General features: G+C 31.4%; 1 protein-coding gene across 1 annotated transcript in view; it reads right to left on the bottom strand.

The window, feature by feature from the left end:
* LOC108905184 (inactive tyrosine-protein kinase 7-like) overlaps nucleotides 1-12919 on the bottom strand; it is a 64604-nt gene that overhangs the window by 46346 nt on the left and 5339 nt on the right. Inside the window, exon 2 of the mRNA XM_018707971.2 lies at nucleotides 795-932. Coding sequence (XP_018563487.1) covers nucleotides 795-932 — 138 coding nt within the window. The remainder of the gene's footprint in view (nucleotides 1-794; nucleotides 933-12919) is intronic.

Raw genomic sequence — 12919 nt, 5'->3', positions numbered from 1 at the left:
AAAAATTTTCGCAATTATTCCTTTAGTGAACGATGACGCATCTAATTTTTTTACTAGAAAACTATCGGTTTTATCGAAAAATTACAAGAGGTAAATAAGTTGCGCAATATCTTTTTAAATAAATAATTTGCTTCATATAAAAAATTTCTAATAAAATATTGCAATGGAGTTGACTGTTTCACTCCTTTATAAAATACGCCAATGATCGAACAAATATTGAAAAGTTGTTTCTTTATTGGTAGGATGCTCATACCAAGTTTCGTGTCTCTAGCATTCCTCATGTTAAAGAAAAAAATTAAAATGTGAATTTCAATCCCCTCCTTTAAGAGGGCATATCGGGGTGTAACTTTCATATAAGGTATTTTTACTGCATCCTCTTATTTTTGGCTCTACATTCACTGGTACCATTTTTTCTACTTCATTTAAAAACACCCTGTATATTATTTTAAATGAAAATATAAACACTTTTTTATTATCTCCATATTGAACGTTTTTTTTATAAATATATGCCCCAATTTTTCTTAACCGGTATAGTCATGTGTAAATAAGATTAATGTGTCCTTTTATTAGTCTCAAACTTCTTAAAAGGGATATTGTACCTTTATGCCAAATTTATTAACTACTACTTATAATTAATCCATGAGAGCTAAACACTTGTTACTTTATTGATCAAACAATTCCGTGTATACATATTTCTCCGAAGCTTTCGTGATCTTTAGAAAGCTTTGTACATTTTACACTTTACAATATCGTAGTGTACAAAATATATTTTTTTTTTCGATTTGATAACTCACCGTTCAATTGCCAATAGTAATTGATGCCGTTGTTCGGCGTGACTTCACATGGCATTGTAATCGATTTTCCCAGAACAACGTTTACGTTTTTCGGGCTCTTGCTGAAGTAGGGTTCTTCTCTGGAACGCACCATACATACTGAAAACAAATTAAAGAGATCAGCAATCAGTTTGGCATTCCCTATGGTTTATTTCACAAAATAAATGTGTTGCCTAAATAAACATACATTAGAGATATATTTCATCTTAGTCAAGTGTAAATGTAAATTTCTTAATGAAACACCCTTCGAAGTTTTTATATATTGCTCTAAAAATGTTTTTAAAATAACCTCAAAGGAATTTTATATCAAAATATTGGATTGTTCATTATTTTTAAACTTTCATAACATGTATAACAGTGTTACTTAGAAAACAATGTGTATTAGATTTAGTATAAAATTGCAATTTAAACAGGAAATGTAATGTCTTTAATTTCTTTCAGGAATTTCAAATAAAAAATCCTACGTTATTTGTTTTCAATTCATAAATGTTGTCACACTTTTATTGGAGTTAATAAATGTCACGTAAAAGCTGCTGCTATACGCATTCACTTTCGTTTAGACTTGGTGTCAGTATTATCAGATATGTATAAATAAAACTTAACTACCGACTATATGAAAAGAATACTAATAAGTAGAGACATTGAAAGGCTTTTTAAAAATTCCCACTTAGTCGGTACTCCAGAAAGTCAGACTGTGACAGAGCACTCATCTGTTAGATTTATTTTCATCCAAATAAAGCTGTTTCCAATACAGAGGTTGCGAAGTAGGAAGAAAATAACGGCATGTTCCTACTTTTGTTTGTGCTAATTTGTGGACGCTTACATTTCCGTTGTAGGTACTTCTGGACACTGTTGAACAATTTATTTGCCAACTGTATTTAATGAGACTCGCATTTTGCACATACTTTTACATACTCTTAATTTGCTCCGTGTTTCTTCCAGTGGTAGAATGTAACTATGAATTATGTACATGTATGTAAATAGCACACTTTATGTGTATATATGGCACCACAAATATGAATATTTATATTATAGATTATATTTTAAGCCATCGACTAGTATCATTAAAAAAATTAAAAGAAACTCCAAATTACCTCGATCGAACTTCGATCTTTGATGGCAATATTAAAGTAGTAATAAATGAATTAAAAAAATGTTTCTAAGTTACGAAAACGAAAACAGATTGATTTTTGCGAGCTTATTGAAGACGGTGATAAGTACCGGGTGATTCACTATATTTTAACCCCCTCATTAACTTTTTTGTTTTTAGAGTTATAAAAAAATGTGAAATACAAAAGCTGCACGATTTTTTATGAATTTTGAAAGTAGAAAAACAAATGAGGTCCAAACAAAATGGCTGCGGATGTTAACTTTGTTAATTTAAATTGAACACCCTGTATATTTTTACATATTTGGATAGAACATTCTCTGTCGAGCATAGTCATATATAGTCTGTTTAGAAATGAAAGAGAGTAATAAAAGCTCATTATGTATGCAAATCGTAAATAAATGTAGTACTGGTGCTTATATTCAATATTTTTATATTATGTATTTTCCGTATAGACGAGGTCTACTTTTAACAAAACTTTGTGCGATCGGACTGTACTAAATTGTAGCAGGTAGCTAAAATTTAATCCCCGACAATCCGTCTTTGTCTATGCCGCTTCAATTTCTCGGTCCATTTCTCTTATAAGTAAACAATATAAAAACAGCATTTCAAAACATGAGGCTACTTTAAGCATCATAACCGGGTTAAGAGGGTTTTTAGTAATTCAAATAAAATTATTCAATATTATTATCAAAATATTTATTTAAATTTAATGAATAGACTTTTATTCCACACAAAAATATATGTATTTTGAAAATTCAAATTATGGTGAGTAAATGTAGTGTTGTATAAATGTACAATAAAGAAAATAAAAAAGTAGGTATATTAAAATTCATCCTCTGAATATTCTGATGAATTATCTTCGTCTCCTAGATTGATAACGATAGGTTCCACAGTAACGTCAATTAAATTATCGAGTTCCCACATTTTCTCCTCTTCTTTTTGTACATGATGTATACATCTTTGCCAGTTATCTGCAGTTACTCGTTCCAAGGAATTTTTTAACAAAATTTTCACGTCACTTAATTTAAACGTCGTATTATTTCGCGCTACATCTCCTTTTACCTGCGCCCAGACTAATTCGATTGGGTTAAGTTCACAGTGATAAGGTGGTAACCGTAGTACCGTTATTTGGCGATTTGTTGCCATTTCATCGATAACATATTTTTTCTGATCTTTATTAAGATTGACAAGTGTCAAAAGTTCCTTTTTCACCATATTTGTTTCAAAAGAAATGTTTTTTCCGGATAACCATTGAATTATATCGGCTTTCCTCCAAGCAGTCGTAGGCGTCCGCTCGGTCTGCCGTGAATGGTAACTGGCATTATCCATGACAATTACAGACCCCGGAGGAATAAGATCCAACATCTGTGTAAAATACTCTTCGAAAACATCTGCGTTCATGTCTTCGTGATAGTCACCTGTATTTTTAGATTCAAATAAAAGTAAACCGCCATCTACAAAACCACTGGCACTACCTATATGTGTCACTATTAATCTTCGCCCTTTACCTGAAGGTGCCTTGAACCCTGTTGAAAGTCCATCCAAAAATGCTTGTCGAAAACTTTTTACATTTTTATCTTGCCATACTTTTGTTACAGTATATCCCTCGTTGACCCAAGTTTCGTCTAGATAATAAATATTCCTCCCTTCGTCACGGAATTTTCTAATTGATCTTAAGTAGGATCTTCGCCAACAAATAATTTCATCTTTATCGATAAGAACTGACTTCCTGTTCTGCTTTTCCCAGCAAAAATTCAACTCTCGTAAGACGGCCCATAATTTGCTTCTACTGATTTTTGGCAAATCGTTGTCCTCTGAAAGTTCACTTAAAATTTTGTTTAGCGTTGGTATTTCTTTTTTAAAATAAAATGAGTGTACTTTAGTCACTAAACACAAGTCGAATTTTACTCTACTGCACTAGCACGTCTTCGTATATTCATCTCTAAGACTGGATTGATCTGTCACAATTCACTGGCTCCTGCCCTATGATGTATCCGGTAAAATATACTAATGTACACCCATTACCTGTTAGCATTAGTGTTACCCGATAATTACCTGAAACGAAATATTAGCACGCCCATGGCCGGTTCTTATCTCGGGGTTTTATTACTCTCTTTCATTTCCAAACAGAGTATAGTTTGTTGGGTCCATCTATAACAATAATCGAATTATTATTAAAAAAAAAGAAAAGGCTTTTTATTAAGAAAATTTCACTTACTAGTTTTTAAATTATTTAAGAAAATTGAAATTATTTTGACACCCTGTATCTTTTTAACGAAGCGTCCTAAATAAAAACGTTATAGGAAAGACACCCCTTAAAATTGTTAATAAACAACAAAACTGCGATTAACTAAACGGATATAAAGAATTGCTTATACAATCAGAATAATTATAATTGCCAACTAATCTTATTTATCTCGAAATTAATTACCTACTTGTAAAGAAGATTATGTGATAATCGTTTTCGGATTATTAATAATTTGATTCTCTTGTAACTGATTACTAAAAACAATAATTCATGATTAATCACTTTTGTAGGAACGAGTTAATCTCTATATTCCGCTGGCTATCATATTTCGGAATGTTAGTTTTTAATTTTTCAAAAGAGCTAAAGAAGAACATAAACAGTTCAAGTTATGGAAGAACGAGTATGACATGTATGATTTATTGTTTTGCCTTACTTTCCGAATGAATTATAGTATATACCTTTATATACAGCATGTTAGTTCCATGCTAGAAAATGTGGCTAGTGAGTAAATTGACTAGCATCTATCAGATCAATCGCTAAGTATTCGACGTAAAAGACAATATATTGATTGATATTGAGTTATTGATTACAGCCAAATAATATTATACAGATACGAGTTAGTCGATATTGATGTAGGTCGTAGAACACATATATACCTGTATGTCCTTGAAATGCCTATCCACTATTTTAAATATAATGCAAGAATGGAAATTTTTTCTATCACTTTTATCTATACTTATATTGGCAACATAATAACATAGTAAAATGATATGAAGTGATCTATACAAAAATATCCTTGTGTTATGATATTACATCCTCAAATTTCTAGGTCCAGTAATAAATACCATCACATAGGTACAATTTTAGACAGATGATATCCGCAGGCAGCGTCTTCATGGACGGATATATTTTTTTTAATCGGAATTCATGTAAACATTTCTCGCTAGAGATATTCAACCCTTTTAATCTACTAGCAGATAATTTTCTAATGAAATTTAACTTCTATATATCTAAAAACATCTACATCCTCATAACATTTACAGAAATAGCTGTTCATTAATGCGAAATATTTAGTTCAGTTTCAATACTGTGTATAATTTAAAAACAGTGACAATAATAACGATTGACAAAAGTATGGAAAAATGTATATTTTAATTTCGACGAATGTTATCTACTTTTCTTGAAGTATTTGCTAAAATTTATAGACATTTTTATTTATTATTTTAATACTTCTTCATTCTTCATAGGAATACAAATTCTATTCGGGATTTAAGGGCATGATGTGTACATCTACACGACTAAGACAAGTTTAGAAATGTCCAAACAAATCCCATATGTTAGATCTCTCAGTAAAGCATGTGTTCTTTGTTTACCTATGTAGTTGGAGCAAATAGAATTAACCGATAAAAAGCCCTGTTGCGTTACTATTGATCAAATGCATTCTTTATCTTTCGAACTAGTAATATACATAAACAACACAAGAAATTAAAAAGAAAGTCGAAAATATTAATATTATCGTTATTTAAATTTTTTTATATAACACGAAGATATTTATTTGTTTTAGAAAAGAATACTCATATATTTACTCGTAAAATATCTTAAACTGCTTTTTAAATTATTGTCATTTCTTAATATCTAGAAATATTTATTCCCGGTTATAAAAAAATAGTTTAAAGTACACGGTTTGCAATTTGGCTCTTAGTTCCAACAGTTCTCAATATATAAATTAATTAATTAATTAATTATAAGGTACCGGGGTAGAAGTTCAATCACATGGCTCCGCTGTGATGCTGTGAGGATGTTCGCTTTAGCATTGAACTTTTAGCCACTCAGGATTTTGCCGATCTTTGGAATCGACTTTACTCGTGCTGGTATATGCAGTGTTATTCATGTCATGGTGTATTTTTATGTTGCGTTAGTTCAATTCGAAATTCGGACTTTTTACTTTCCAACATTCGACACTGAGATTTTTCTGCACATTCTGCGCGTCGTTGGTGTCGTCTGCTGCTCCTTTGTTGATTGGTGGCAATTGGGAGTTTCTTTTAGAGCTCCAACGAAAATTCCCAAATTTAATCGAAAATTTAGTACCGTTTATAAACACCAATATGTTTATCCTTAATATTTCCATCTGAAGTAAAGTTCTTGGCATTATTTTACTTTGCGCATTGTTTCCATTACTTTGAGTAACAAAGCAAATCTCTCAGGAGACTGTATTATAGCAGTGGGGAATCACAAATCTCTCAACGATTGTTTAATTAAGGATGCGCTGATAGTTGCCGTCGAATGCATCTCGGTTTACGTTCTTAGAGTCGTTAGGAACATGTTATTGTGAAGTCGACCTGCATGCAGGATTAGACGAACAATTTAAAGCCAATTAATTACCTTATGTAATGGATTTCGAATTGTCGCTCATTAAGATGGTAAGCGAATATAAGTTAGGTACCACTAACGAGAGCATCTTTAGATTATCGAGAGGATGGCGGAAGATTTACCTTTACACTATTTTGAGTCTATAGACTGAGTGGTTGATTTTCATCCTTCAAATACCAGAAAGAGTATATGTTCAAAATATATGAATGAGTGTATATAATACAGTGAGCGTACTGACTACTAATCAAGAACTGATTAATACACTACAAGGTACCAGGTAGACGTTCAATCACACTCCATAGTGGCTCCGATGTGGTCCTGTAGATGTTCGCCTTAGCAGTAGACTTTTTGTCGCTCAGGATTTTGCCGATCTTTGGAATCCTTTTGAATCGTGTGTTGTTGTTCATGTGATGGTGTATTTTTATGTTACCCTAGCTCAGTTCGAAATTCGACGTATTTGAGACTTTTTAATTTCCAAAATTCGATGGATTTCAAATTGCCGCACATTAAGCGAATAAAACTAACAAGCGCATCTTAAGATTATCGAAAGGATGTCGGCAGATTTGCCTTTCCCGAGTCTATACATCGGATTGATCTAGTTGACTTTCATCCTTCAAATACCAGAAAAAGCAATGAGTCAAGTTTTACAAGTGGTTAACTACTGTGACGGAACTGTACTGCACCAAATTTGAAGTCTTCTGTCTTCTATGGTTCTTAAGAAATGGATGAAGACTAAGTTCCAAGTTCGTTTTCTGACAGATTATAGAAGTAGGAAACAACTAAGGGAAAAATGTTACCTTCAATGCTTTATTTATTCTGATAAAAAGGGTTAGTTCCAAAAATCATCTGCAAAGTAGCTGTTAACAGTCTGTCATTGCATGAATATTCCTATTTAATTCATCCTATCCATATGCAACTCATTGCTTAAATATCAAATTAGATATAGATTCTCAATGTCCATCAAAATGATCACACTCGACATTACTACAATGTACTTTCTCTAAAAAACTGTACACAAGAAAATCATGTTTTCTAAAAGCGAAAACCCAGCTGCTCGCATCCTGAAGATTGTTTTTGAAAGAAAGTGGTAAACAAAATTAAATACAATACTTCTTCAATTATTCTTTACCAGGATTTATGTAATAACAAGCGAATGGTGAAAGACGTTGTGAAACTTCTAATGGAAGTAAATTATTTGATATTTATGGCATTTGGTGTCATTGTGGTTTTAATATTATTTCTTGTTTTCTCATGAATTATGTATAATAGAATCAATAGTACGGGCAGCGCGTCTTTGGGCACAACTTCGGATTGTTGAACTCGGTTTGCTTTATTAAAATTCAGACTCGTTCAAAAAGTACCAGTTTAGAAAGTTTTTATATAAATTATCCTTTTGCAAGATATACTATATAGTGTGTATCTGCTATCTATAGAGTATTTCTATACGGTTCGCTATAAACATTTATTTACATTAACATAAATTGCTTATATAATCGATAGAGTCGGCATCTCAGCTGCTTCATGCATTTATAACATCGCATCGGTTGTAGTTCAATATGCATAAAAGTTGTTAAGAAAGTTACAAGCATATGTGACCTGTATCGCTCTTCTTATTTGGGTGTAAGAACATACAATAACACTAGAAATGGATTCATACATTGTTAATTGCAATAATTACTAGTTAAGGTAGCTTGATGGAGGAAGTCAGAGTTAAAACAAATAAAGCAAATGCAGTGTAATGTAAATTACAGCAAATTCTAGTACAATTTCATGATTGTGCCAACTATTTAAATTCAATTTAAAGGGATGTTAGGGTACTTTAACAAATGTTCTTCTATTTCGTAGACGCCTTTGAGAAATACGATAAACATAAATATGTAGCAGCTCTTGCGATTATGACCTTTTCATAAATTAATAACGTTTCAAAATGCTTAACAGCGTAACATAAGATAAACTAGTTTTTTGGATATCAAATGAAAAAATAACATTTAAGTGAAATAATAAAAAACACAGAGCGAATTTGACTAACTTTCTCGAAACCGTCAAATGCTCCTGTCTTTGTCATTCAACCAAAAAAATATATTCTTTTATGAATTGGGAGAATTCATGAGCTGAAAAGAGCATCACTTTTTACTAACTAGTTATTTGAAGCATCAAATATCACTTAATTATTTAAAAACTGCTTACCTTTCTCTATTATTATTATTATTTTTGTTTTACAATTGATTGCTATTATTTACAGACAAATATAATTTTTATTCAAAAATTATGTTGAAGGGGCGAATCAACAAAAATCTCGCCTCCACACTTATTGTTCATGTTTATGTACGAATATTCTGAAATTTTAAGCAATTTAACACATATGTCGACGAAAAGTTCGTAACATTTTCCTGTACTCAGTAAGTAAATTAACATACATCAAAGAAACTGAATGGTGCATGTCTAGAAATCCTAATAGATACCAGTGTTTTATTGAAAATTTAAGAATACTAATTAAAGTCTTTATAAGTCCATGTTTTTATTTTAAAACCATTCTCAATACCCACATCAATGTATAAAAAAATACATAATCTCATTAGTTTTCAATATAATGATAGTAATACATATTTTTTCAATCCCTAAAGTAATTGTAAGATATTTTATCTAAACAAAACTGATGCTAATAGGTAATAAATGAAGTTAATGCATTTTAATTACAAACTATGAGAGATATTTTTCTTATATAAAGCAATCAGTTTATAAGGTGCGCAAGGATAGGACATGGAAATCATTTACAAGAAATAATATACCTACATATTTAATTACCGTGTCGTTATATTTTATTATAGATTTGCATTCAGAGATAAGAGCGAATGTTTATGTTAAATTATTCCGAGAAATAATGTATTAACCTACAAAATGTACATATAAATATTTAATTGCCTGTAGTACCTGTTTAGCTTTTGAAGAATTTGATATTTTATCAACTTAATACACTGTAGAGTAGATACAGGGTGGCCAATATATCTCTGTATGAATTCTAATTGAAAAATGCTGAAGATAAGTAACTTCCGAGAATGGTGCTATTTTTTCAGTGGTTGTGAGTGCTAAATTTTTAAATGACAAATTCTAGATACTTTTTTTTACAAAATATATATTATCTATGTTGATAAGATTATTTTCATAGCACAATCGGCATATTTGTTGGAGAGCTAAAATTAACATTAACACGTATTTTGCCTCCTCATAAATTTTTGGAAAAGGTTGGAGCAAAAATCAAATTCCCATATATCACTGGATTCAGGGAAAATAATGTCAGTAATACATGAATCAATGCTCGCCATTTCTGGTCTAAAATGCAGAGGCATGAGATAATAATAGAATAATTTTTATGGTTCTTTGAAGGAGTAATTAACACATTTTTTATTTTTCATAACTGAAGTGGCTACAGCAGATTCCCTTTGTTTAATGGCAAATCGTTAATGCCAAACGAAGAGTGTTAAACATTACATTCCTGCGAATATTCCAAAAATATACATACATATATCTCTTCTTGTCTTATCCACTGTATTTTGTCTTATAGTCCAGCAATGTATTGTATATCATTATCAGTATAAGTTCTTATTTATTATTCATTTACCTATTTTCAGTCCTTTCCAGGATATTTCAGGAACTTGAAAACATGCTCCAATTTTATAAATAACAATGAATTACTCACGAAATTATGCTCAACTTTACTAATTTAATATTCTCTGTTCTCTAAAAATAAAACAGTTACACCTGTGAAAAGGGTAGGTAGTACATACCACTCGCTATATGCACACTAGACTGGGCCAAAAAAAGATATATCGAATATCATTCAGAATTACGAAAAAAAAAATATCGTGAGAGTTTGAGCCCTTAATATTAGTTTTATCATCGCTAGTTTAGATTTTTTATTCCTGATCCCATTTTTCTCGCTCAATAGCTATTTTTTCTACAAGAACGTAGTTTTACTGTCTCAAAATAATTTAAAAAATAACAATTATGTAGTTTATGAATATAATATTATAAATAAATAATCTTCAATAGTAAAACTACATAATTGTTATTTTTTTAAATGATTTTGAAACAGAAAAACTACGTTCTTGTAGAAAAAATAGCTATTGAGCGATAATGAATTTGAATATATTATAAATTTTGGATATTTTGGTGATTATATTGATAGAATAATAATTGTCGATGATGTGTAATATCAATTTGTTCCATTGAGTGAAAAAAATTTGGTCCAAAACGAAAAAAACAAAAATTCTATTTTTACTTCAACTTTAATCGTGAATAACTGTTGAATGAGTAAATTTATGCAAAAATGTTAAGATATCTTTTTTGTAGATCATTAAAATTCCTTTGAAAATCTGTATTGTTCATTTCAGATATGAATTTGTTCGTTATTTACAAAATTACAAAGTTAAAAAGTCAAATAGAAAAAGCATATCAATTTTCAAGGCTTGATTACATGAAAACGGCTCGTCTGCCCAAAATTTTCAATCAGACCTTTTTTGTAGGGTATCAATTTCCTTCAAAAATATATGTAGATAAATTTTTGTACCTCTATAGTTTGGCAGTTTTGACGCAAAAATGGAATCAGGTATAAAATATCGAAACTAGCGATGATAGACCTTTTAAAACTCATATTAAAGGCTCAATATATATTTTTTTCGTCATTCTCAATGATATTCTCGATATATCTTTAAAAAAAAAAAGTGAATTTTTATGGCCCAGTTTAATGCACACACCTGAAATAAATGATAAAATTCTAATCCAAGGTAATAGACTCTTGTCTGAAATAGATAGAATCAATAGTCCCAATCTGAAAGTCCATTGTTTGATGAGCCTCCTCCCGGTTCATACAGACTTTTTCAGAAAACGCTTCGATAAATTTTTTTCTGAAAGCAATTTGCCCAAAAACCCTTAATTGAAACACGCAGTTCGAAAAGACTAATTACCGGAAAATCGAGAGTATTCCGATAGAACCGCCGTCTGTTCGTTCCACATCAAATATTCATTAAACCCGTCGAACTGGCAATTCACTTTTTATTGTTCGTGTAAACTTAAAAACACACACACATGGCGTGTAACAACAGCATGCTGTAAGAACAAAAGAGGTTAGTAACGGTCTGAGATGCATTAAATGAGTTGTTTCTTGGTATGGAATTTATTGCCTTTTACGAAACCGAGAAACTTTAATATTTGAGGCAGGCTACGCGACAATTCGTTACGGGGAACAGCGTAATTGCTGCTCATGAGAGGAAGTTTTATTGCCTGCTCTTTTTATGCAGTCTGGCTCTGATACATCCACAAGAAAGCTGCATCAGGACAAGACCGAGCGGTACGAGTGAAAGAAATATATCGCTGAGATACGAGAGTGCTTCAAAAAGTAACAGCAAAGATATATCTTCTAAATCAGTGGGATGTAACATATAGCGAAGTGGAATGATCACTGCTATTAACGCCTAGAGATCTGACGAGGCCAAACTGGCAAAGAGCGACCTGCTATTTCGCAAGTCCATGAGAGCAAGACCAGTGTCACCACTATGCATGTGAAAATAATTTGAACTGACAATATTGCAAGAAACAACTATTGTACAGACTAATATCCCGATTAAAATTGTATGTTGGTCGGGACAGATAGTCCACGGAGTAGTTGTTTCTTCCAATACGATAGTGGTTTCATAGTACTCGTTACACTACATTAAGTAGCACCGACGATTCTTAGATGTAGTACTCTGCTATGTCTCGTGTGTACTCACTCCATGTCTTGAGTTAAGACACTGAAATAACTGAATCGTTTATCTGTTGTCTCACACACGACATATTAATCCAATAAGTCACAAACCGGTCTATACTTGGTGGTTTAACTGACGAACGGTCTTAGTTGCTAACTTGACACTGCAGGTTATAATTCAATGCCAATCGAAGCAGATAGTCCACAGTGAAGATATTTTCTAAATAATAAATATTGTTTTATTTGTTAAGATATCACAAACATCTTTCACAAAACCATTATCATCACCTTCTTCCGCTTAATTAACTGATATATGGGATTCAGATAATTCCTCGTTATCATCAAACGTTACTTTTCTGGCTTGGTCTATTGTCGTCCTTCTTTTATCTACCTTCGTTTATTGTTTTGTTTGCCTTTCATTGATGCTAAGGTACCCAGCTTGTGGTTTGCATATTTGTTGTTGTCGGAAGAAAGTCAATCAAAATTTGTATATTGACTGATTCAAAATGGAGTTTTTAATAATGTTCAAATTGTTCTACGGACTGAGAGTCCCATCATTGAGAAGAAAGTCACGAATCCCAGGTCCAGATCGAATGGTTATAATCCTGATGTTG

The sequence above is a fragment of the Anoplophora glabripennis genome, unplaced genomic scaffold (assembly GCF_000390285.2).
Source record: "Anoplophora glabripennis isolate ALB-LARVAE unplaced genomic scaffold, Agla_2.0 scaffold54, whole genome shotgun sequence".
In the NCBI taxonomy this organism is placed as follows: domain Eukaryota; kingdom Metazoa; phylum Arthropoda; class Insecta; order Coleoptera; family Cerambycidae; genus Anoplophora; species Anoplophora glabripennis.
Note: the sequence above shows the minus strand (reverse complement) of the source record. Positions and strands in the feature narration are given on the sequence as shown.